This window comes from Alligator mississippiensis, chromosome 7 (assembly GCF_030867095.1).
Source record: "Alligator mississippiensis isolate rAllMis1 chromosome 7, rAllMis1, whole genome shotgun sequence".
Lineage (NCBI taxonomy): Eukaryota > Metazoa > Chordata > Crocodylia > Alligatoridae > Alligator > Alligator mississippiensis.
Window position 1 is genome coordinate 54207527 of NC_081830.1, and position 27117 is coordinate 54234643.

The 27117-nt window shown below is 45.1% G+C and overlaps 1 protein-coding gene and 1 long non-coding RNA gene across 7 annotated transcripts in view; one reads left to right on the top strand and one right to left on the bottom strand.

Annotated features, from left to right (window-relative positions):
- SPHKAP (SPHK1 interactor, AKAP domain containing) overlaps positions 1 to 11808 on the bottom strand; it is a 133322-nt gene extending 121514 nt beyond the window's left edge. For 3 of the 4 annotated variants that reach the window (XM_019491808.2, XM_019491811.2, XM_019491807.2), the window contains exon 1: positions 11530 to 11614. In XM_019491808.2, coding sequence (XP_019347353.1) covers positions 11530 to 11561 — 32 coding nt within the window. In that variant the 5' untranslated portion in view covers positions 11562 to 11614. Of the gene's footprint in view, positions 1 to 11529; positions 11615 to 11702 lie in introns of those variants that run through there. The other variant, XM_019491809.2, reaches the window with a different exon arrangement.
- The window catches only part of LOC132251424 (uncharacterized), a 140894-nt gene that overhangs the window by 22098 nt on the left and 91679 nt on the right, over positions 1 to 27117 (top strand). Inside the window, exon 4 of one of the 3 annotated variants that reach the window (XR_009463455.1) lies at positions 9212 to 9577. The exons of the other annotated variants lie outside the window; for them this stretch is intronic. This is a non-coding gene — a long non-coding RNA (uncharacterized LOC132251424). Of the gene's footprint in view, positions 1 to 9211; positions 9578 to 27117 lie in introns of those variants that run through there. 3 annotated transcript variants of the gene reach the window in all.

A 27117-nucleotide genomic window follows, 5' to 3' on the forward strand; every position in this document is an offset into this window, starting at 1 on the left:
TGTGAAAATACAGTATATATTTTCTGATACTGCACAAAAACTAAAAGGGAAAAAGATATTAAAAATAGCCATGATACATAATTGATTGAAAGTAGAGGTACAAGATATGGAGAATACTGCAAGACTCATGTTGGAATATGAAGGACCAAGACACACAGCAGTTGGTTACCAGAGCCCTCACCCTTTAAAGATGAAACAAAAGACATGTCAGCAAAAGGAAAAGCTGCCTGGGGGTATAAGTATACTAATGGAATTCTGCCTTTTCCTATAGCCTTCCACTGAACTATTTTTTTTGAGACTATGTAAAAGGGTTCTGGTCTCGCAAGAATGCAGTAAAGACAAAATAATCTGTTCGTACCAATCCCCAAAATGGTGACTTATAATTCCTATATTTTTGTAAGATACTAAAAAAAGTCCTATGTCATTATTAATGGTAGAGCATCAAAAAGGCAGTGGCTACTAAGCAAACTGCTTTCAGAAAATAGAGAGAAACAAGGAACCAAATCTACAAACTATAAAGATTATTGGAAAATGTTGTGAATGTAGAGTACCTCCTTACATTTGTCAATAATGCCGAAGATTTTGACTGTGTTGCTCTTTATGGAAAGTAAAGTGGAAATATGGAAAGTGATGTGTGAAATGGGATTTCCTAAACACATCACATAAGAAAATTGTGTGTTGGCCAACAGGCAGCAGTGTAAACAGCCACAGGTTTGACAAGATAGTTTAAGATTATTGTAGTGTCTGCCAAGGATGTGCGCTGTTTCCTCAGCTTTTAAACTTATCTGCTACAAGATTTTGATGGAGGAATCAAGCTTGGAGGGTGTTGCACAAGCAATTCATGGTACTTGAATAATGCTGTGCTCCTCTGCGGGAGCATCAGAGAACTAAAACCACTGAGTGTGAATGAATTAGTGCCAACAAATGCACAAGAGAGTACAAAACAAGAGGATGATGATTAATAATGAGAGTGATCCAAATAATGGATTATAGATTGGGAAGTTGCTAAAGAGATCAAGTATTAAATGAAGCAGTGAAGAAGACATCAGATGGAGGTTGACTATTATATTGAAAGCCTTACAGTAAATTAACACAATTTGGAAAAAAGATAGGATTTTCCTGAACCTTTGGTTGTGATTTCTGACAATTATGGTGTTCTCAGACAGCACTGAATAAAGGATGAAAAGATGCCATAAATCAGAGGTGAACAAACTTTTCGGCAGGTGTGCCATAAGTTGAGCCCCACTCTTTCCCCAAGGCCACTCTGATTTCTCAATCTCCAGAGTCATACCTGATAGAGGTTATGCCCTGGGGCATTAAAATGGAAGCAGGGCTCAAGCCTGCAGCCTCATAGAGCAGAGCTGGGTCAGGATGCTGCTGCAACTCCTCTTCAGGATGCTGCTGAGAAGACAGTTACATTTCTCTTCTAAAGTTTAAAAATTAACTGTGCTCCTAACTATACACAGAGTGTAAGATGCTAAATCCAACAGTTCACATCTGATGAGCTGCATCACTGAGTTGGTAACTTTAAATCTAATTCGATTCTTTTTTCCCTTGGTGGGATGACACTAAGACGGCAGAGCTTCTACAGGCACTAGATTACAGTGAATCTGTAAAACTGCTTTGGGGGCTTGTTCAGAGTATGCTTCTCTGTTGTTTTCTTCCGTACATAAGGGGCCTGACTTGACCACTCACATTGACTGCTGGGTTAAGAATTTGCTCTTGGGTGCCTGGGCAATTAGAAATCGTTGAGAAGTCATGAGGAATTTTGGGTGCATAAGAATCATATGGTCAAATGCTACAGACCAGTTCTACTCCACTTCCTCTAACACTTACACACGTGATCCTTTTGCACTCTCAAGGATTGCCACCTGGTAAAAAATAATTGTCATTACTATTCACTGCTCATCTGTGAAATGCCGCATTAGTATGCCAATTACTAAGCATCAGTTTCAGACGCACACAACTGCCTTTTGGTGACTAATAACTTTCTTTTCGTTTGATCTTTGACTAGGATGAAATGAAGCAGAAAAGCCTCTATTAGGAAGATTTCTTGGGCCAGTTTCTGATGTCCATAGTCACACTGGGCATGTCTACACATGCAGTTAATAGGCCTGAATTTTCTGTGCAGAAAATTCAGGTGCATTAAACTGCGCCCCTGCATGCATCTGAACATGCTCCCATCGGGAGTGAATTTCCTCCTGACAGGAGCAGTTCAGTCTGGGGCTGCTCCTGCCCTGCTCTGCCTGCCTGCAGCAGCCAAGGGGAGCTCCAGGCTCCCTTGGGTGCTGGCCCCAGGCTGGCAGAGAGCATGGGGGCTGGTCCTGATCTTTGCAGAGCTGGGGAGAGCTATCCTGGCTGCCAGGCAGCTGCTTCCCAGACCCATGGAGATCAGGACCCATCTCCATGTGGCTGGCAGGCAGCATCCCACCCAGCCAGGACAGTTCCCTCTGCTCCCTGTGGCGCCCTGGTGCCTACACATGTGCTTCAGTGCATTAGTTTAATGCTCTAATTTCTAGTACCTGTATCTACAGGCACTAGAAAATAGCACATTAGATTAATTTGATATACAAGAGTAGATGGTGACACTTTACTGTGCATTAGATTAGTTTAATGCATAGTAAAGCGTCTCATGTAAATATGTCCTCTGACTGATATCTTACTCCATATATAATCCTACAGTGACTTTAGTGGGGCTGTTTGTGGAGTTGGGCCCTACTTAGTGTGATGGGGCATACGTGATTTTGGTCTGCTTGTCCTCACATTTATATTTCTTCTAAAGGGATTAAAAAAAGTCAAACATTAATACAGTTCAGGATTTATTTTAGTTTACTTTCCACATAATCCTAAAATGCTGATCAGCCACAATTCTGTGTCCCCATGGACTTCAGAGAGATTAGAGACAACCCCACCAGTCCTTGGGGACCCAGTATTGAAAGGTGGTTAAGTTTTATGCTGAAAGACCTATGCTTTGCTTTCAAAAGTGGCTTAAGAGTTAGTGGGACATCTTGAAATGGGGCTTTTTGGAATTCTGGCTTTTATTAGCAGTGAACTGCAGTCAGGACTTCAACTACAGGAAGATGCCATGTATCATGCAGATATTCTGGTTTGTATAACCATACTAACTTTGGTCTATAGAAACCTGTTTCTAGGGCTCCATTGACATTGACTGAATTAGGATATTATGTTTATGGTTCAATTGGCTTTCTCTCTCTTTTTTTAATAACAATTAATTTGGTCATATACTTTGTCACAGATAGTGTCATCTGACACAGAAAACAACCATATTCTGCTTGGCTATAAATGTGAATAGCTAATGACAAAATACTGAATAACAAAGTACAAATAACTGAGACCAATCCAGTGAGGTGCTAGGCACCTCAGCCTTCTCTTGATGTAAGCGGAAAAGACTGCTTGCACACCTATGCTGTAGAACAAAAATGTAGTCACCAAATAGACAAATTGAAAGCACTTTACAAATCTAAATGCAAGGCTAGCTCTGGACCCGCTCCAGACATGGAACACTTTGTAAAAAAATGGCCTAGGCCAGGGGTGGGCAAAATGCAGCCAGGGGCTGGATGCAGCCCGCCAGGCCATTTAATCCAGCCCACAGGGCCCCTAAAAAAAAAAATGTAGAAAATTATTAATCTGCCCTGGGCTGCCTGTCATGTGGCCCTCAATGGCTTGCCAAAACTCAGTAAGCGGCCCTCTGCCCAAAATAATTGCCTGCCCCTGGCCTAAGCAGAGCTGGCCTTAGAGGTGGGCAGTATGCGTGACCACCCAGGGTGCCAAGGTCAGGGGGGGCACCACATGCATGCGCACACATGCGCACACACACACGCATGCACGCACCCTGCTGTGCTCCACTGCTCATGCTGGGTGGGATCAACAGGGGACCTTGGTGGCAACTAATCCCTGGGACTGGGCAATGGGGCCTGCACCCCTGGCCATGCTCAGAGCTGATTGGAGCCAGCCAGCCAGGGCAATGGGATAAAAAGCCCTTGGGCAGTGGTGGTGCTGGGTGCTGCCAGGTAGCATAACAGACTGAGAGGAGGGAATTGAGGCCCAGGGCAAGGCAGCAGTGCCCAGTGAGAAGGTGTTGCAGCTGAACGACCCTGGCTTGCATACCAAGTTATTCGCCATCACTGACCTGCTGGGGCTGGAGGCTGAGCTACTGTACCCCCCAGCCCCACCCCAGCAGCCACTGCTACCAAGAGTGAGGGCATGGGAGGTACTTGATGACATTGCCCTGGGGCTGGGCTTTCTGTGCAGGCAACCTTGCCTGCCTCCTGCTCGCCTACCTGCCCTTCCTGTTTCCCTACACCAAGCCCCTGCCACCTAGCATCAGGCCATCATCTTGGGTGAGTGGACACATGTTGCTTTGTGATAGCCCACAGGATCCCCTGTCACCCATAGCTGCTGGGACGTGTGTGCCTCTCATGCACACACATCCCCCACTTACACCCCCCCCCACATGCTCAAAAACATACGTCACCTCCTCAGACCCTATGCTGGTGACTTGGGGAAGGGGTGGGGGCAAGAAGTGGGATATCAAAATACAATATAATACCAGTTCAGTTCACCCAGGGCACCATTTTCCCTAAGGCCAGCTTTGAACCCAGGTAAGGGGCGGGTACACTTACACTTGAGCTTTCTAGGTTTATGTGACACACAGGTCCTGTGCTTTCTCTATGGAGTGCTGAATTTCATTAACAGAACAGCTACAAGATTTAGCCTGTTTAAATAACTAATCCTCACAACACCCTGTGATATAGTTAAGAACCGTATCCCTGAGGCTGTGGTCCATGCAAGTCCAGACATTATAAATCCCATGTGTCTTTCTGATTTAAAAGGCTTTAGTTCAATGATACCAACTGTTCAGCAGATCTGACTCTCAGCAAAAACTGTTGCACTATTCCTAAACTGACAATGTTACTACAGGGCTTAGGTTAAGTTGCCCTATTGGTGCCCTTGTTTGGAAGCTTCAACTGGAACTGTTTAAGGGTACAAAGGCTCCCTCTTGGCTCTCTGCACAAGAATACTTTTAATTTAACTAGATACTTTGCCTGTATATAGACTATAGATTCATAGATTCATAGATGTTAGGGTCGGAAGGGACCTCAACAGCTCATCGAGTCTGACCCCCTGCATAAGCAGGAAAGAGTGCTGGGTCTAGATGACCCCAGCTAGATACTCATCTAACCTCCTCTTGAAGACCCCCAGGGTAGGGGAGAGCACCACCTCCCTTGGGAGCCCGTTCCAGACCTTGGCCACTCGAACTGTGAAGAAGTTCTTCCTAATGTCCAACCACTCGAACTGTGAAGAAGTTCTTCCTAATGTCCAAAATTTTTTTTTCTTTTTTATGTCCACCTGCTGTATTAATCTCACCACTTAATTTATCTCATGACTTAGACTAAAAACTATCATAGTTATCTTCTGTCTTCATCATGACATATTAGCCAACTTTTTGAGAACTCCCAATTTTCATTCATATTTTCTTGTCTAATATTATACAATAGCATATTAAAAAAAAAAAGAATAATGTTTGATGAAGAGTAAAGAAATTTGGTGGGAGAGAAGGTTTGTAGTTGTAGAAAAATATACAACACAATGAATAGTAGGTAGGTGTTCTTAGAACAGACTTCCCAGATAGGTTTCACAAAAAATACAAGTGGAAGAGGAGTTGCCAGTAGTTAGAGCATTGACCACGAAAGTGGAAAAACAAATTTAATTCCCACCTCTGTTAAGGGGATTTGAGGCAAATCCTTTAACAACCCTGCCATCTAGATACAACTATTAATATCTGCTGTAGAAACTGCTCTAATTTTCAGGGAAAATTGAATATTCATTGCGCCGAAGAAGGATAGAGAAAAGTAAGCACCTAGGGCAGGGGCAGGCAAAATACGGCCTGTGGGCCCCAGTTGGCAACCCCTGAGCTATTGAGCTGTGTATGTACACTTTCTGGTTTGATGTATCTTTAGTCCATAAAAAATGAAACTTTCAACAGGAGTGTTAGAGAGCCCTACCCAAAAATACCCTATAGCTTGTTGGTTATAGCCCTCAGGTAGGAAAGATGGGCTCAACCAGAGGAGGAAATAGGACTTGTATCCTAGGTGAGTGCTCTAACCATTGAGCAATAAAAGAGAAGCAGTGGCACTCCCACTAGCCAGACTTTGTAACAAATCGTTGGATTAAGTATGCAACTCTAAGAAATGGTTCAGGTTGTGAATCCCAATTGAAGATAGGAACCTTGCTTTGAGATGGAGAAAGGTGCTGAAATCCTGGAGGGCAGTAGTTTGGGAGAAACAGGGGATGGAGGAATGCAGGGGAAGGTTGGATGGATAAGTATACCCTCTTCTCCTTGGTATTTCATGTGGTTACTTTTAAATACCTATTCATTCAGTCTTTTAGCTTTCTTGTGGGATCTTATTCTTTAGATGTCTATGCGACAAAGCACCTTTGATGCCTGTCACTTTAAGGGCTTTGAGTGGCAGCAGGGCAGCCAGCAGGTGCAGGCCAGCCCTGATGAGGTGGTCACAAGACCTGGTGAGAGCCATGTGTTTGGAAGAGTGACCTGAGCAGACTCCATTTTAGCTTAGGCACTCGGGGTTGAGCCAGCAGTACAACATCTGGCTGAGCCGCTGCTCAGAAACGTCTTGGAGGTAAGGGTGGGAGCTCTGGGGATGGCAGGAGGCCCTGGTTCTGAGTATGACTTGAAACTGCACCCTGATGAGGAACGATGGCCTGGTGGGGCTGCCTGTGGCAGGGCAGCTCCTCAGAAATGGCAGGCCAGTTGGCTACCAGTCAGATAGGGTAGGAGCACCTTATGCCCCTAGCCCCCACTGCTCAGTGGTGATGGAACAGACAGTGGGGCCAGGCACACCGAGGAAAAGGCACCTGAGTCCCTGGGGGTGTAAGACCCCAAGTCCCAGGAAGGGGGCACAGAGTTAGCTCCAGTGAGGGGTAGCGGGTGGCCCCAGAAACGGGGACAGGAAGAGCCTAGTGCCTGGTGAGGGGCTAGTGCCCAGCGTCAGTCTAGTGTTAGGCACAAGGCCAGTCACACGTAGAGTAGGCTGCAGGAGGCACCTGAAGGGCTGCGGGGGGATCGCCCAGAGTGGAAGTAGGCAAGCCTGACGGCCCAAAGGCAGGAGGAACGGGGCGGGTTGGAAGAGGCCTAGTGAAGGGGGGCATGATTGAGGCCCTGTAGGAGGGGGTAGACTGAATGAGGCCCTGTGAGAGGGGGCAGAATGAGTGAGATGAGTGTGAGAGGCCTAGCAAGGGGTAGAGTTTGGCCTGGCTTCTAGCCAGAGCAACTACAATTCTGGATGCCATCTGTGAGGCATGGGACATGGTAAGGAGAGGTCAGAGTGTGTAGACCCCATGGCACTGGGGCATTAAATGGGCAGCCTCCCACTTATTTAATCCTATATTATTGAACAACAAGTTGTGGCAGACGAGACAGAGCAGACTGCCCGAGACAGAGGGGTGGGCCAACACTGCAGCTGGCCATGTGATCTTTCCCCTGTCGCAGTCTAAAACTCCCCAAGCATTGTACACGCACCAAACTCCGGGTTTTAGATTGCACTGGGCAGCTGGTTGGCTAACCGTTAGCTGAAACACAGCTGTAATACCTATCTCTCTTGGTCATCTAGCCCAGAGCTGTCTGACTTCTAAATCCTTGGGAGCTGTACCAGCAAGGGCCACATGCCACATAGGCCACCGGGCTGTGCGCTGCACAAACACTTCCATCTCCCTGCTATATTGCATGCCCATGTAGGCACCCCTGCCCTGCTGTACTTGGTGCCCTGATCCCCCCCTCCCCCCACCCCTGCTCCACTGCACACCTGCATGGGCATCTCCCCATGCTGGTGCCCCTTCCCCCATGCTCCACATGGATGTGGTTCCCTGTTCCCCGCCCCCCGCCCCAACACTTTCAGCTCCCCATGATGCACACAATGCCCTGCCCTCATGTAGCAGGTGGAAGAGAGGACGAGAATTTGGAGATTCTAGCTGCTGTTACAGCCAGAGCAAGGGGGGACGTGGTAGCTGGCTAGCAACCTGGGGGCTGCAATTTAAATCCTTGCAGGCTGCGCGCAGCCCATGGGCCAAGTTGTACAGCCCTGATCTAGCTCATAGTAGATAAGAACTCAGTATGAGCTCACAGGCTGATGATGGGACAAAATGAGCTAACATAATTCTTGGAAGTACAAACAGGGAATAAAAATGTGCTAACATTTTAAGAAGGATATTGGAAAAACAGGAGACTGAGAAAAGAGCCATAAAAATAAGGATTGGGAAAATTTCCTTGGAATGAGAAATTTGGAGCTGAATCTGTTTAGCTAAACAAAAAGATGTGATATTGTGTGACTATAGGAGAAAAGCCTGGGTCTGAAAGAACTGCCTCATCTAGTGGAGAAAGATGCAGCAAGAATAGGGTGACCATACATCTCACACTTCACAGGCTGGTCCTAGATGGTTGGTGAAAGTCCCAGAGACAAGCAGACATGGGAGTGGGGCACACTCCAGTGGGGAAGTGGAGTGGCATGGTGTACCAGGCAGGTGGATGAGCAGGCACTAGGAGCAAGGTGGGCAGACTGGAGCAATGCCCAGCCTACTCCCCACCTCCAGCTGCTGTTTATGAGGAGCTGGACTGGGCACACACCACGTTGTTCCTCCTCCCCACCAGACTGCCCTGTGTCTTTGCCTGCCTACCTCTGCCTCTAGTAGTGCCACTGACTTGTGGGGGAGAGGGGGCAGTGTCCTGGATTTCCTTAAAAATCATATCGCCACCCTAAACAAGAACCAATGGCTGGAAGCTAAATCCAGATAGATCCAAACTAGAAGAAAGGCATGCATTTAATATGATGCTGAGGTAAACATTGGAACAAAGTGTCAAGAAAAGAGAGAGATTTCTCTGCCTCGTGACATCTTCATATTCTGATTCGGTGCCTTTTGGAACATATGTTTTAGTCAGAAACAAGTTTCTGAGCTCAATACAGGGCCAAGTGGATGAAATGTCACGGCCTGTGAAATATAAAAAGTCAGATTAGATGATCTAAGGATCCATCTGGCCTTAAACACTATGAATCCCTTGCATTAGGAAAGCAGTATTTTTTTTTTGAGACCTGTGAAAACATGTCACTGCTTAAAAACTTATTTAACAATACAGTTAAGTATTCTGGTACCTGATCCTGAAATTGCTTCTTCACAGGGATCTGAAAGGTTGAGGAGAGAAAAAGCTATTTTCAGGCTGCGAATTATGCTGTGGCAGAGATGTTACTGTTATGGTTTGAGAGAGAAACTGTATTATCAAAAAAATCTGTTGCAGTCAAGCATAGCAGAAGCTTTCCGGTGGCGGGTTATAGCCAAGTTGTTCACTTCAAGCTTTTCAGGTAAAATAAAAGCAAAATCTCTGATTTTTTTTTTTTTTTTTTTTTTTTTTAGTAGTAATCACATAAGGAATTCTCATGCATCTTGAGTTTTCCCACTGAAGTTAATGGGAGCCTGAGTAGTTCTACATTTTTTGCCAGCAAGCTATTGCTTGGCATTTCCCACAGCCCCATTTTTAACTGCATGCATATCTAGTATCAGCACTTACTTTAGTTCTCATTGCGTACGTCTACACATCACCATGCTTTAGTACTTCTTGTTGGAAGTACTAAAGTACAGCACAGTATGGATGGTTACTGCACGGTGCACAGTTAGATTTTGCCGCTAAGTCACTGTAGCAGCACACTATACCGGGAGAGTGCGCCGCTATAGCAACATAATTAGCCATCATGTATAGACCCCCGTGATTGTAGCGTCGCTGTAGGGTGATGTGTAGTTGTGCTCTTTGGGTACTTTACACGCAGTAAAAATGCCATCTTACTGTAACCACTGAAAAACATGAGGGAGGCTTTAATCTCTTACATTTTTAAATTCAACCGTGTAAACAAGATAGTTTTGCCTATCTGATGTAGTCGGGAATAAGTAAACAGCATTTTAAGATTAATCTTAAAAGTCAATTGTAATCACACTTCACATTTTCCTTTTATTTATACATCCATATTCTCTCAAAGGAAGTTTTGTTTTGATTTATACTTTACTTTGATAGCATCTGCTAGGTTTTTTTTTAATGCTTTAAATACCACTCAGAACAGAGGTAACCAAAGACTCCTCTAGTTCTATTTTATTCTCTGACTAAACAGTGTGATTGACATATGCTGTCCAGTGAAAAGTGTGAAAAAACTTAGAAGATGTCACTTGTATTGCTTTACTAATGAACCATTACATATACATTTTTATTTTGGTCACCATTTAAGTAATAGAAAGCAAACTACTTAATTTAATTAAACCTCATTTAAGCAACTACATTCATGGGTATTTAAAAAAAAACCACGCTTGTCTTTCTGATCTCTGTTGCCTTGTTCACAGAAGGCAATGGAGCCCTTATGAAGTGCGGCACTAAAAGCTTAATTTCCGTATGTAGAATGTATTAAACCTACTTCAATCCAGTCTTGTTCTTCTAGACCAGTGGTCCTCAAACTTTTTAGACTCATGGCATCCCCTCTCAGAAAATTAGCCAGCTCTCAGCTTTCCCTTGTTTTTTTACTACAAAATAATAGAGCGGTTTTTCTGTTGTAAAGAATTCAGAAAGACGATAACAGGACAGACTATTTTTAACACCATGAATACCTATCTAAAATATCTGGGGTAAACCTGTGCTTGTGCCCCTAAACGCTGAATAGCATCCTCCAGCACCCTTAAAAAAAAATCTCAAAGTAACCTGGGGTGCCACGGGGCCCTGGCTGAGAATTGCTCTTCTCGGCTTTATTCATGCAGTTGAACACTTTCAGTTTACACAAGGAGATCTTGCCCGACACCCCTGAGAGGTGCAGACACCTGCTTTACTGTCCTGCCTTAAGCGGTGGCGCCTACTAGGGCGGCAGGGAGCCCCAAACCGGACCTGGAGAACAGCAGCCGCGGACCTAGCGCGGTCACACCAGCAGACCCAGACTCTCCCTATGCACAAGCACGAACGGGTGCTGGAAAAGCCTCCGCCTGACCCGCGTCCTGTCCTGCCCCACTGCTGCCTGTTCCGGAGCGGCGCCGCGCCTCGCTCCTTCCCGCCGCGCGCCCTGGCTGGCGGCGCTGGCACGAGTCGCACGGGCTGGCTGGCCCGGCGGACACGGCCGGCCGCCGCGCTCCTGCCCTTGGCCGGGGAGCCTGGAGGAAGGCCGGCGCACCACGCGCCCCGGCAGGGTTTCTACTGGAAGGCTCCCGCTCGCCGGCCCAGGGCGCTGCTCCCGCGGGGACAGCGGGGCTCGGCTCCTCGCGCTGCAGCTGCAGCGTCCCGGCGTCCGCGCTCCACCGGGGGGGACTCCCGGCCGCCGCGGACGGACTGGGGGAGCGGGGAGGCTCCTACCTGCAGAGCGGGATCGCCCCGGCCCCGGCCCCGGCCCCTTCCGTGACCCCGGCAGCAGCCGCAGCGCGGTGCCCCTGCAGCCGGGCGGGGCGGCGCGGCTCCGAGCCCGCGCTGCTTCCTACCTGGGCACCGTGAGCAGAGCGCTGCCGGCCATCGCGCCGCCGCCGCCACCGAGTCCAGGGCAGCGCGGCAGCTCCGCCGCCGCCTCAGCGCCGCCGCCTCGCCCAGCCCCGCCCTGCCCTGCCCTGCCCTGCCCTCGGCTCCGCGCCTCCCCGCTCCCTCCGCCGCCGCTGACCTGCAGCCCCCGGGAGGTGCCCTCGGAGCAGCCGGCCCCGGGGTGCTGCTGCTGCTGCTTAGCGGGAAGATGCTGCCCGCGGGCCGAGCCAGCCCTTGCCACGTTCTTCACCTGCGGCCGCTGCGGCTGCTGCTGCTGCTGTAGCAGCGTCAGCCCGCTCTGCTCAGGCGGCAGCATCCCCATGGCTGGACTCCCTGGCACTGCCCCTGGTGCCCCGTTCACTCCTCCCATACCTTTATCTTAGGCACGGAGTTGCACCTGCTTGCTCCAGGCGCCCTGTGCCCCCAGACAGGCAGTGCAGTGGTGCGCCAAAAAGCGTGTCAGGCGCAGTGCAGTGCCAGACTCTCAAGAGGGCAGTTCTGGTGCCCAGAGTTGATGCCCTGCTCACCCTAGCTCTCCTTAGGCTACTGCTCTGGATTCCCACATCTTGTGACTCATGTCTGCACACCTAACAGCGCTAATGGTGCACAGCACCCCACAGCAACCTTGCAGGATCTCAAGACCCCCAGGCTGCCACAGCATCCTGCTTGAGAAGCATTGGCCACATCCTGCTGCATCCCTTTTTATTGAACCTTTATCGCCCAACTTGTTCTCTCAATAGTCAACATGTCCTGTGTGGCTGGAATAATCCGATGCAAGAGCACTAGGATATTGGTAGATCCAATAATTGTTGGCCATTTTTCTGAATTCTACTATGTAAAAATAGTCCAAGAATGATCATTCAGTCTATTAAAAATGTTGGTACTGGTATGTTCTGCCATATGAGCAGTTAAAAAACCTAAATGGGGGTATAAATCCCTTTGCTTTAAAAATTTCAGTCAAGGCAATCAATGAAACCTGGTTCAACTGCCAAATTTCAGTATTATGAGATGGAATTAGATCAAAACACCAGAGCTGGGTTATGTTGTGTTTACTGATAGACAGCATATTGGTCACAGATCTTTCTGACATAAAAGGATCACCGCACTAGAGGTCAGAATTATTTTTGTGCTGTACATGTTCCTACTCTTAGAGAGTAACGGCTAAACATTGGATGATTGCAACAGGATTCACGGTAGTCCGGCTGTCTTGGCTTTATTGCAGATCTCTCTGTATTTTGTGTATCATCTTAGGGCCTTAGGTCCTGGAATCATGTCATTTAAGTGAACATCTTTTTTAAGGAGAATATTTTAAGCTGTCATAGCTAAGGAGAAATTTTTGAAAATGTAAAGTTTAAAAAGGTCAAAATAAGACTTCAACAGAACCAAACCTTTTATTTTGGGGGGGTTAAATCTCATGCTTCTAAGCCAATTTTATGGGATTGGCCTTTTTTGTTTGTTTTGGTATTGTAACTTTTTTTGTTTATTTTCTAGGGGTTTTTCATATTTGGTTTTTATAATACAGAGTCTGTTGAATCAGTGTTTAGGGTACTCATGCACCAAAGTCAAATAATTTGCTGCTATAGGCATGACTGGATTTGCCATCCATTTTAGCATGGGACCATGGCACCTTCAGACCTAATCTGGGTGGATCCAGAATGAGCCGGGTGCCTGCAGTACTCAGGATCTGGTTCTGGAATGTCTTTGGTGCAACAGGAGCAGGTGGAGGCCTGTACTGAGGTGGTTTAAGTTGCATGGTTGCATCCAATATTGGGAAGGAGCTGAAAGATTTTAGTGACATTCTGCTTCTATCCAACACTTGATCTTCACAGCCTCCTACCTTCTCTGAAAGTCTTCTCCTAGAGCAGTTCCTCACACCCTTCTTCTGAGTTCCTACAACTCCTAGAGTCACATCCTTTCATGCCTCTCTTGACTTCGCGCACACAGTGTCCAGAGATGGATCCAGAGGGGAGGGGAGAGTGCAGTTGCACCCTTCCCCTTTAATTCCTGCTCTACTGAAAGTTTAAACCTAACTGCTTGGCAGTGGCAGCAGCATTTCTATTCAAGCAGCAACTGTGGAGTCAATCACTTCATGGCTCATTATAATCTATCTGATTCCTTCTAAACTCTCCATTCCACAGATATTAACAACCCTCTCTCCTTTTTAATGGTCTTGATGGTCAGCTAATCAAATCAGCCTTTTGCTACAATTCTGCTGTCTGTTACCTGCTAAAGTAGCTCCTATTTCACATTTATCTTTACCTAAAAACATTAACTCATGTAGACATAGCATTCAGTGAACCATTGAATGCACTGTCACGATGCCCAGGTAGGCTAGATTTTATTTTATGAATCTGGAAAAGGGGCCCCTGGCAGACATGTAATTGAAAGTGTGAGGGGATCTAATGGACATGTGCATGGCAGGAGGCATGATTGTGGGATCCAACGTTATTACTGCTGGTGCAGGGGGAGCCTGGGATTATGACCCCCCCTCCCCCGCACTGGCAAGTAGCAAGCTCCTGGGGTAGGGACCCCATCAACTGATGGGGCTCCCAGTCTAGGTGTATGCTGTTGCAGCTGGGAGCCCTCTAGCTGATGGGGTTCCCAGCTTCAGCATGAACCATGTGTTCCTGCAGGTGGGAGCCTCCAGTTGATCTGGGCTCCCAATCACAGGGGTGCAGCATGCACTTCTCTGTCAACTGCTCTGGGCTCCCAGTCCTGGTGCTTACCCTGCAGCTGGAAGCCCCAGCCTTGGCCACACATTCAATTAATGTTGTAATAGGAACCAGCTATAAAGTTATTACATAGTTTTTGTGTAGTAACTTTGTGGCTTATTTCTTACCTTATCACATCATTAATTGTATTAAGGTGTGGCCGGGTCAATTAATTGGCACCATCGTTCTTTACAGAGCATGGTATATGTGCCAATGAGTTCTTTGGCTGCTGAGTCCAATACACGAGTGACCGTCCCACCCACAGGTTGGGCACACCCATGTACTAGCAATGTTCTGAATACAAGCAGCAGCTTCTTCCCTTCTCTGACACGGGTCATCACACAACTTGATCCAGTTCACTTTGCAGCAGCTTGCTCTATCTGTAAGCTGACTCTACCAACCAGAGTGGAGTCATTAATTGTATTAATACAATCATTAATTGTATTAACGTGTGACCAGTGATGTACTGTCTGTTTCCAGTGTCTGTGAGCCTATGCTTGTATTTGCGCTCCCCTGCCAGCACCCCCCCTCCCCCCCGGTTCCTTCTTGTAGCAATACTTAGTTACGTTGCGCATAAGAACTCTGAAGGACCTGGTCAGCGCGCCCCCCCCCCCCCCATTGGTCCGCCACTGGGTGTGACCGGGTAATGATGTAATTAACTAGTTAATCACATCTTAAGCATAATGTGCCAGGGTTCAGAGATATGTCCATTTAATTCTTATGATCCTAGGAATAATGAAACAGTGTATTTCGATTATTTTTGTTAATCTTGGTTTTTTTAATGCATAATGGGCAGGTCTCCACATCACCCTACGGTGATGTAGTGATGCACTACATTGCCATACAGCGCACTATGGCAATGTAGCGATCACGCGGGTCTACATGTCGCTGTAGTGGTGCGCTCCCTGGTTATAGGCAAAATCTAACCATGCGGGTGCAGTAACTGCCTGTACTGTGCCATGCTTTAGTACTTTCAAAAGGAAGTATTAAAGCACTGTGCTGAATCAACATCACTGTATGGCAAGGTATAGATGCACCCAATATGTGATATAGCAAATTAATGCACAGTCCAATAAATTGTATATTTGTTTTTGCTCTGATTTTAAATTGAGTAATGTAGTTCTAGGTCACCATCTTATTAAGAAAGCTTGTAGTTTCTTTTTAACTTGATAAAAATATGTGTTTTGTTATATGTGATAATGTACCACACCATCTGCATTACCCTTTTCAAAGTCGTAGATCTGCCTGTGACATTGTCTGCTTGTAATTCACTCAAACTCACTGTCTCTCCTTGCCTCAGTTTCTTTTTAACAGTTGTCCAACAATTACCATGTCTTACCTTGTAGATCACCTCCTCAGCCTTTGGTATCATCCTACCCACCTCCTCCTGGGTGGCTGCTCCTTCCTTCATCCATCCTTCTCAAATACCTCCTTAAATCTTCCTTACTTGACTTGGCATCATATCTCCGGTTTTGTTTTAAGTGTCTTATAATCAATTATTTTCTTTCTTGATGTACTCTTTTCTAAACTTTCCCATACTCCCTCCCATTACTTGCCTAAGGCTACACACTTTCTTTTTGACCATTGCATATGTCTCTCTAAGTCTTCCATAATATTTGCTTCTTCTAAAATAAATGTGGGTTCCTTTCTCTGGTCTCTTTGTGTTAACCATGCTCTCTCTTTTCTTGCATCTCTATCACATTTCTATTCCTCCTCTTATTCTTCAACTTCTCAGTTATAACTTTTTAACAATGGTCTTCACATTAACTGCTTCTGGACTCCAAAACAACAAACAGCAGTGGGCATGCTGGCTGTGCCACTGAGGGAAAGAGGGGGCACATCTTCACTTGGACAATGAGGAGGGAAGTCCCATTGGAGCACCCTTATCCTGTCAGAGAGGTGGTGTTGTTGTGCCACCACATACTGATCTGAAGTCCAGGAGCCCCAGAAATTCCTGAACCAGCTCTCTTCATTTCATATTCCCTGCTCTAGTGATCCAGCAGCAGAGTTGGAGGCAGAAAAGCTCTCATAGGCTAAGGAGAAGAGGCAGATTAGAGGGGGCTGTGCTGCTTACACTCACTCTTTCTTTCATTTTCACTGCATGAGACAATGATAATTTGTCTTCCATTAGATGATTTGTCCTCTTATATGCTATTTTTTCCATCATACTGACTACCAGTTACCCTTTTCCTACTTCAGTAGATTGCTCTGAGATTATACCTGTACTCCTTTGTCTCAGACGGCCGGAGCCGACTTGAAGAAGATCGCAGATTACTCGGCCGTCAGGCGGGCTGGTGGATGGAGAGGTGGGACACAGCGTATTGGTTACAAAATAACTTTTACTTTAACTTTACTTACTCCGCTGGTGGCCATGACGCAGGTGGTAAAGTTGCTTACGTAGTTACAGGTAACGAGTTGCTTGCGTAGTTACAGGTAACTGGCAACAAAACAAGTTGGCAAGTTTGTAGACAGAAACGAGCATGCAGGATGAAGGATATGTCGGGAACAGACGGTGACGGGGAGATGTTGGAGGGTGACCAGTCTGCCAGCTTTTCTCTGCCACGTGGCAAAGTTCTCTGTACTCTACCACGTGCTCAGAGCTCTCCGACTTGGGCGGAAGCTGCACGGATTTTTATACATTTAGAGTAGCCAATAACAGACTGCCAGGTAGGAATAGCTAATGAGGCAGAACGCACCAAATTTGAAAGTAACTGCGGTTATTCAGGGCAGTTCTATTGTGACGGGTACTCAACTCATTTGGTTATGACATCCTTCACTCTGATTTTTATCACATCTTAACACCAGTTCTAAACACACTCATTCCTATCCTATCATTTGAGTCCTCGCCCCCCTTTTTTATTCAATTGGACAGTAGTTCGTCATACTCTTATTATTTATCATGTTATCACTCATTCCCTCCATTTGAGCCTTGCTTCCTGATTTTTGCCAGTCTCTTTCAATCTATTATTGATTCCCTCACAATATATCATTGACTCCTTCATTCTTTTATATTGCAGATAGCTAATTCTCTTTCTTTCTGAAATCTATATTCTTTGTTTATAAAGGAAGTAGGAGTGTTTTGCTTTGTCCCTTTGCCTTCATTGCTCCACTAAACTAAGACTGCTATTAGCTATGCTAAAAGCTCTTCTTTCTCCCACATAACAGTACATATTTGATTACTGCCACTTTTCTTTTTTATTCAGACCTGTCACCCTAACTTTGAGATGTGAATTGGCAGCAGGAAGGATATTATTATGCCATTTTATTTGCCTCAGTCTGCATGTTGCGTGTCACGATCTAAGACAGTGGTCAGCAACCTTTAACAGGTCCTGGGCCAAACAATCTGGCACAGGCCAAATGACTTCGGCAGCATGTCAACGGGAGGCAGCTTTTCCTGAGTATACACAGGAGTCAGACAGCCAGCAGCTGCACCCATGCTGCTTCTCTCAGCCTCCCCTATATCCCCGGCTGCAGCATGGACTCAGCTTTCAGCCAGTGGGGAAATGCACTGGGGCTGGGACAGCTTCCAGTTTTACCAGTGTTGCAGCTGCAAGGCAGGGAGGGGGTGGCGGGGAGCAGAGAGAAGCAGGGGCAGGGGAGAGGCAGTTTGCAACTCCCTAGCCCTGGTGTAGTTCCCTACTGGCTAGAAGTTGAGACTGCACTGCAGCCAGGGAGCAGTGGGGCTGGGAGTGTGGCAGCAGCTCCCATCTGTCTGGCCTCCAACTCTGTAGGTCTGTGGGCCATATGTTGTTAACCCCTGGTCTAGGACATAGTTATGGGGGGAATTACTGAAATTCATCAGCACAGTTAGCATCACATTCTGTGAGTTTAAACTTTCCCAGTGCATTGCTTGCAGATTTGGCCAGTTTATACAAAAAAATCTAAGTTTTCATTAAAAAAAATTCTAGCTCATCTGATTAGAAAAATAGGTTTAGCAAAGTAAACTCCTGCAATGCTTTCGACAGGCAGAAACTGAAACAATGGCACCAAATGGGGTTGACTGCTATATCACAAAATGTGCCAGTGATTCCTGAAAGGGCCAAGGGAGCAAGGTTTACACTGAAAGCTTGATTTGATACAGAAGCCTTGTTCACTCCTAAGCAAAGAACTGTCTTTGAAAGCTCTCCTCAGACATTATCCCAGTGCAGTTTGACATGTTTTGGCAGACCTATCTAGTTGAGGAGTAGCCCATGTTTGTTCCATAACTCGATGGTCAAACCAAGTTTCTAAGATTTAAATATATTTTATAATATTAGTAAGTCATTTTCTATTTTACTTCCTTTTTCCTGTCATATAAGCATCTCAGTTTCAGAACCCTTTTATTCAACGGGAATGTTCTGTTATGTAAAGATAAGCCTGTGGCAACTCCTTGCTTAGTTGGGATATGCAGAGACAAGACCTTAGCAGTGTTCAAAAAGAGCATTTGTGTGTGTGAAGTTAAGCACATACATAAATATTTCCAGAGCTTACACTGCAAAATCTTTAAGTCAGGGGCCACATCTTCTTCTCCCTCCCTCTCTCTCTTTTGCATATAATTTAAAATTTTATCCAGAATCCAGTACAATGAGGACTCAATCCTAATCAGAGCTTTTAGGCACTACCACAGCTCAGTGGTGTTTATGTGCTCTTTGGAATAGTATTTTTGTGATAATATTTTGAGTGTGCATACAGCTGGATACCTATCTAGCCATTTCTATACAACTGCAACATTACCTTCCATATTAACTCACAAAAGTGGTGTTATATAGTTTTAAAATAAGTGTTTCTTATTTAAAAGTTAATTAAAGAGCATCCCAGGTTCATAGTATATTTTACCAGCTAAGTATTCAGTAAATTCAAAAAGGCCTTTCACCTGGTCTCCCATGATGTCCTTGTGGTCAAATTGGGAAAATGTGGCCTCAACTACTTCATGGTCTGGTGGCTAGGTAACTGGCTCCGTGGTAGGACCCAAAGGGTACTGATTGATGGAACTGAGTCACCATGGTGGAGGGTGACCAGTGGCATCCCTCAGGGGTCAGTACTTAGACCAGTGTTCTTCAACATGTTCATTAATGATTTGGATTCAAGTATTACAAGCAATCTGGCAAAGTTCGCTGAGGATACCAAACTATGGGGGAGTGTTGTCATGCTTGAAGACGGGCCAGCAATACAGGCTAACCTGGACAAGCTTGTGAAGTGGGCAGACCCCAACCTGATGTCATTTAATGCAGAGAAATGTAAAGTGCTCCATTTGGGGAGAAATAACCCACAACACACTTACAGCCTTGGCATTGCTCTGCTTGCCAGCACCACAACTACATGAGACCTGGGTGTCATGATTCACAACAAAATGAACATGAGGCACCAATATGATGCCGTAGCTGGCAGAGCTAACCAAACACTCGCATGCATTCACCAAGGCATCTCAAGCAAGGCAAAGGATGACATCCTCCCATTTTACTCGGTCTTGGTGAGACAGCAACTGAAGTATTTCATCCAGTTTTGGGCACTGCATTTCAAGAAGGATGTGGAGAAGCTTAAGAGAGTCCAGAGGAGGGCCACACATAATTAGAGGCCTGGAGACGAAGACATATGAGGAGAGGCTGAGGGAACTGGGATTCTTCAGCTTGGAGAAGAGATGACTCAGGGGAAACTTGGTTGCAGCCTATAAGTATATCAGGGGCATACACCAGGGTTTGCGGGAGCATCTGTTCACCAAGGCCCCACAGGGGAGGATAAGAAATAATGGGCACAAGCTGACTGAGTATTGCTTCAGGCTAGACATAAGGAAAAACTTTTTGGAAGCCGAGTGCCAAGAGTTTGGAACAGGCTCCCCCCCAGAATTGACACAACCATCCACCCTGGCAATCTTCAAAAAACGTCTCCACGTCCATCCTCCTGAGGTCATTTGAACCCAGCAGTGTTTCCTGCCCACATACAGGGGGATTGGATCCAATGATCTGTAAGGTCCCTTCTAGCCCCTAACGCTATGAAACTATGAAATGCTTTCTTGCTGCTGCACATTTATAGTTCAGTTTTTGCACGTTAGTTGATCAACATGAATAATTAATTACTTCATACATGTGCAGAGTTTGTTGATAAGGTTGCATAATTTCATTTTGCTCAGTTAAGACTTGTTGAGTTCTGTAACCAAACGTGCATGTTTTCCAAATATCAAAAGTACTTCACTAGTGGAATTCTACTAGCTAACCTAACTTTACTGGGCAAGTTTTTAATTTTAGTTTTGACATGTCTTACTGTAGAATTTTGCTAACAGTATTTTAGACAATTTCTGGGGTTTAATTCAAAATTCACAAGTCAGTGGAAGTCTTTTCAGCTACACTGGGTTGTGGGTTTGGTTCACAATTAGTATGCTGCATATTCATGAACAGTAATTTAGAATGTTTTCCATCCTACTCATGTTATTAACGGTATGACAGCTCCTACTGGAACAGATTAGAGGTCCATATAGTCCATTAACTTGTCACTGACAATAGCCATTGCAAGTAGCTTCAGAGGAAAGTGATTTAGCAAAGGTGTCTTATTGGGTAGAGCCAAAATTGAATGATCAATTTGGTTAATCGCACAGATTGCGGTGGAGTAAATGGTCCCGCAATTTAATACATATTGATCATTACCATGTCCATGGTATGTAAATATATATGCATTTCTCTTTTGTTTTATATGCATGCTTAGGTTCATATTTATTAATTTGCATTAAAATGAGATCTTCCAATCCCTGGTTGAATTTACAAAAATCAGAATATACATTCAGTCTCAATGTTTTGCCATTTTAGAGGAACCACTATTTTTTTTAAATGATATTTTAGATGTAATTGAAAAAGATGATTGTTGATAATGGCAAAGTAACTGATATGCTGGTATAAATGTGAGAAGACACTACAACTGAGTTATACTCCTCTTGTGTATTAGTGTCTGAGGAGATTCAGTCCCCAGGCTGGTTAATATTGGATTAATTGAATCTAACAACTAGTGTGCTCTATTTTACAATAGTGTAACAGTACTTTCATTCATGTTCATAAATCACCCAGCTAGGTAATGGGGCAAATCACATAGATGTATTTCTATAACAAGGATTATTTTGTTTGAACAATTGTATTAATTTTGCACTAGACATGAACTTATGTCTCTCCTTGCCTAATCAATATTGGAAAAGATACTTATGCCTTAAATTATCCTAAACGCTCATTAATGGGAGAGTATTATCCATAGGATCAACCTAAAACAAAAACAGATTTACCATTTTAATTAAGAGACATGCTTTTGAAAAACTTATTCTTAAAACTAGATCAGAGCTACAAAGCGTTTTTGCATTAGTGAAACCATGCAGCTAAAAACAGTTCAAGCATATGGAGTATTGTGAAATTGTAGCTTCTGTATCAATATTTGTTTTATTGTGTGTGGATAATTTAGTGAGGCAGTGAGACACAATTTTTTTCCAATAAAATTGAATTAATATTTTACAACTGTCCATTTTTTTCAGGCATACCAAGACAAGTGTTTCTCTTTCTAAATCTCTGCTCCTGAATATCACACTTAAAATTCTAGTCATTGGTTAGCATTGGGCTAAGGCTGCCACTTGTGCTCAACTGCTGATACCAGAAGTGTGAGTCTGTCGTTAGTTACTATTTTCATATTCAAATCAAAGCTTAACGTCTAAACTAAACTGTGATTTACAAAGATGAAAGACAAGTATCCTAATCCATAGCCACCCATTCTGTTTCTTTTTGTTAAAATGATCATATGGAAAAGGAAACATTTTGCAAAAATAAGATTTATTTTTGCATGCTGCCATATACTACATATGTAGAAGATTATATCAGGAGAAAGTCTACTGTTAGCTTTTTTGTTTGAATAGGAGTAGTGTGTTACATAAAAGACAAAATATATTCTTGCAATTGAAATTGCAGGCATGACTAGAAATGGTAGATGAATGGTTGACCTCCTTCCAGGTTAAGGGAGGACTTGGGGATCTCCTGTACTGTCCAGCCAGGGGGCGGACAGTACGGTCAAGGGCCCCAAGGCTTGCTGCACCAAGGTCCCCTCCCCTCTGGGGCTTTGGAAGAGGCACAAAGCTCTTGCACCCCCAGTAGAGCCTGCAGAGATGCCAGCTCCTGCAGGCAAGGGAGGATCACCCACCCCTACTCTCCCTAAGACGAAATGCAGAGTGCTCGTCAGGGGAGACTCCCTCCTGAGGGGGACTGAGGGGGCAGTCTGCCATTTCAACCCCCTAGCCCGGGTGGTCTGCTACTTCCTGGGGGCCTGCATCTGGGACACAGCTGAGAGGATCTCAAAGATTATCCAGCCCTCCGACCACTACCCTATGCTCCTCATCCATGTGGGCACAAATGACATGGCTCAGAGCAATTCTAGCCAGGTCATGAGAGACTACAGGGCTCTGGGAGCAGGGCTTAGGAGGTTGGGGGCACAGGTGGTCTTTTCTTCGCTCCTCCCGGTTGTGGGTCAAGGGCTAAGGAGGGAGAGACGGGTCGAGTTAGTCAACCAAAGGCTGCGGCGCTGTTGTCATCGTGAAGGCTTCGGCTTCCATGATCACAGTCCACTCTTTGGTGAGAGAGGCAGTGGTCTGCTGGGGAGAGACAGCCTCCACCTCTCTCCACTGTGGAGGAGGCTCTTCTCAGCCAGACCGGCTGACGTGCTCGACCAAGCTTTAAACTAAGCCTACCGGGGGTTGAGGGGATTACCACCATTGCAAGCCCACTGGGCAACCTTTGTAAATCCAGCAGGCTAAGGCACTCAAGGGAACCCCCACCCCACCCTAGCCCCAAAACAATCTGTGGGGAAGGCAAGGGCCCTTAATGGGACACTTGTCTGCTTGTATACCAATGCCAGGAACTTGGGGAATAAACAGGGGGAACTGGTCCTTCTGCTAAACAAGAACGACTATGACATCATAGGGATAACGGAGACCTGGTGGGACTCCACCTATGATTGGGCCACAGGTATAGATGGCTATAACTTGTACAGGAGACATCATGCAGATAAAAGGGGTGGGGGTGTAGCTCTCTATGTCAAGGACAGCTACACGTCCCTTGAAATTGACATTGGCACCCAGGAAGAATGACTGGAGTCCCTCTGGGTTAAAATACGTGGGGAATGTGGCTCAGGGGACATCATGGTAGGAGTCTGCTACAGACCTTCTAACAGAAACAAGAGCTGGACGAGGAATTCACCAGGGAACTGGCTGAGACTGCATGCTGTCAGTGGATGGTTGTCACGGGAGACTTTAACTACCCGGACATCTCATGGGAAGAGCACATGGCCAAATACGATCGGTCACAAAGCTTCCTCACATGCGTGGATGAGATCTACCTGATCCAAGAAGTCTATGGGCAGACTAGAGGTAAAGCATTGCTGGACCTGGTACTGGCCAAAGGCAATGACCTAGTCAGTGACCTAAGAATAGATTGAAAGCTGGGTGATAGTGACCACGAGCTGATCACCTTTACTATTCATTGCAAAGCTGGCAAGTCAGTCAGCAGTACAGAAGTCCTTGACTTCAGGAAAGCTGACTTTGACAAGCTCAGGAGGCTTGTTGTTGAGGCCCTAAGGGACCACGACTCGAGAGAAAGAGGAGTCCAAGAGGAGTGGTTGCGATCCTGACAGCACAAGGGGTGGCCATCCCATCTCGGAGGAAGGGTAGCAAAAGGGCGCAGCAAACCCCTTGGCTCAGCAGGGAACTTGAGGACCTCCTATGCCTCAAAAAAGAGACTTATAAAGGATGGGAGGCTGGAAGTACCACCAAGGAGGAGTACTCAACACCTGTTTGTGCCTGCAGGGAGCAGATCAGGAAAGCCAAGGCTGCAACTGAGCTCCATCTGGCTTCACATATCAGGGATAACAAAAAGTCCTTTTTCAGATATGTAGAGAGTCGGAAAAGAAGCAAAGGTAACATTGGACCCCTGCTGAACCAAATGGGACAGCTGATAACCGACACCCAGGAAAAGGCCAACCTGCTTAGTGGGTACTTTGCATTTGTCTTTCATCAATCCAATGGGACCATCCCGCCTAGTAAGATGTTGGACGGCCAGGGTGAAGGGTATATTTTATACCCAGCATCGGTGTTGATCTAGTAAAGGATCACCTTGAGAGGCTGGACATAAGGAAACATTTCTTTACTGTCCAAGCCCCCAAGACCTGGAATAGACTCCCTCCAGAAGTGGTGCAGGCACCTACTCTGGACTCATTCAAGAAAAGTTTGGTTGCTTATCTTGCTGGGATCCTTTGACTCCAGCTGACTTTCTGCCCCTGGGGCAGGGGGCTGGGCTTGATGATCTTCGAAGTCCCTTCCAGCTCTAACATCTATGAAATCTATGAAAAAGATTCTCTAGACTATCAAATAAAAAGTAAGTCATTATTTCTTAACAGCAAAACCATGAAGTATAACCATGCCAGTTTCAAGAGAATCTTATGATTATCAATAAAGTTATTGGAAGTTGTACATTAGAGTAATTGTGAACACTTCCATTTTCTTCATATTGTGATGATATCTAGTGACTGAATTATATTACTATACAACTGTGCTATCTGTTTTTACAGCCATGTATTTACATTTTCATTTTGATGTAGGAAAAATAGTTAAGAAACTAAGTGAAGCATACCTAGGATTTTTATGTATGTGGCTTACTAGTCACAGTATGAGTTAGATGTACATCTTCCTGTTCCTTGTTTTAAAAACTAAATTGAAGATATTTTTAGTGCCTGGTATATTTGGTAGCTTTTAGTGAACAATCCATGAAGGAGTTCATTCCTACCTGAACTGAATCAGCTGAATTAAACAAAATATTGCAAATAGAGCTGAGTGAGAAACTGAAGAAAAAAATATTAGGTGGGATGGAGCTGAAAAAAGATTTTTTTTTAAATAAACTGAAAACAAGGAAAAAGTTTGTTTCAACCCAAAACATTTTTGTTTGATCCAAAAGTAAACAATTTGTTTCATTCTGCGTATTTAATTCTCTTTGTTTTACACTCAAATTTAGATAGTCTTTTAAATGAAAAATGCCATTTTGAAATGGAGAAGTTAAAAAATGTTTAATTTTAAAAATGTTAAAATGAAACTCTTTGGAATTTCTAAATGAAACATTCATTTTGATATTGTTTAACATAGACACTTGACATTTTCTTCCCTTTTGCAGCTGAACCTATTAGCTGAATTTGACCCAAATTCACAAATAATTTCATTCCCCTTCCCTACCAACACTCCCCTTTTAGTGAATTTACTGTCCATCAAAAAATTGCCTTGCCGTAACTTCCAATTTAAATGTCAAGGGTAAATGATTTACTTACATTGCCCACCCCAGCTATGGGCCACAAGCAGTATAGCCATCCTTCCCTCAGAGAGCCATGAAAAATATAAACTCCAGGATCCCATTTTCAGATTAATGTATTAGGAAGGAGGACAGGAGAACTCAATTCTGAGATACTATCCCTGGAGCATGGACAGAGGGCAGATGCAGAGCTTGGGCTTCCTTAAATTTGGATTGATGTGTGACATGTCCTTTAAACTAGGTTGTGTTAAAAATGCTGCTTGAAAGTGTTTATTAATTGTAATTGTTTGACAGAGGTCTTCATCAGTTCGTAGATAATCTGTGAATTGGAAGAAGGATAAAATAGATCTTTGGTAGGTATTCTTACAAGTTGCTAAGTCCTGAATAATTCCTGTACAAGAAATAGTTTGACAAGTTCAGGTATGGGGCCTTTTTGTGAGTCTTAACATCTCCTAGAACAGGGGTAGGCAGCCTTTTATGGATGTGGGGCCAGAATGACCACTCCTATTCAGGCTGGTTCATTTGGGAGCTAGGACCCACTCTGCTGCTGCTGCTGCTGCTTATTCCCTTGGTGACACAGGAAAAATGCTAGCAGCCAGTGCCTCCTGCCACTGATTGCCATCGAAACTTCATGTCTGTGAGCTGGAATCAAAGGTTCCGTGGGCAGGTTGGATTCAGTCTTTAGGCTGTCGGCTGCCAGCCCATATCCTAGAAGATTTTTTTCTTGGTGATGACAGTGTTGATGATGTAAAGCCACATTGAAACTGTTCAGTCCCTCACAATTCCCACTGAAATGGAGAATGATGGGGTTTCAAGTCATTTAGTATCTTAAATAACTTAAAGATATGGCCTGTGGCCTGAATCTGCCTCATGGAACCACATCATCTGGCCCCTAGGGCTAGCCAATATAGGGTCAGTAGCAGGCACCCCTACCTTACATGCCAGATCTGGTGCCTGCAGTGCCCAGTCTGGCAAGTCTAGGACTACACTGCACATGCTACTTCTGGCCAGTCTGGGACACGAGCCACATGTGTCTGCTTTAGCCAGTCCTGGAACAGATATCGTATGCAGCATGGGTCCCAGAGCAGGTCTCATGTGTGGCAGTCCTGGGCCCACTAGAATGAGCACCATGGGTGCTGGATCCAGCATGCTCAGGGAAGTGTTCTGTAGGCTTGATCCAAACCATGGTGCCTGCCCTGCACTGTTTATCTGGCCTATGGACCAGTTCCAGGCCACTCATGAGTTTGATTACCCCTCTTGTATATGAAAGATGGAAAATCAGAGAACTTAGAAATTGGTCTCATGCTCTCGTTCGAAAGAACTGCAGTAGCATAACCAGTAATTTCAAGAATTAAATGTGTTAATACATGGCTCTTGCATTTAGTTCACTTTCCACAGAGATTCTCCTTTTACACCAGTGTAAATAAACAATGAAAAATATTGACACCAAAGATGTTAAGACACGGAACTGATCTGAGATGAGAATCAGGACTTTAGTGTCTAACTGTTATGTTAAAATATAGATCCAGCTGGTAGCATCAACATTTTTATCTGGCAC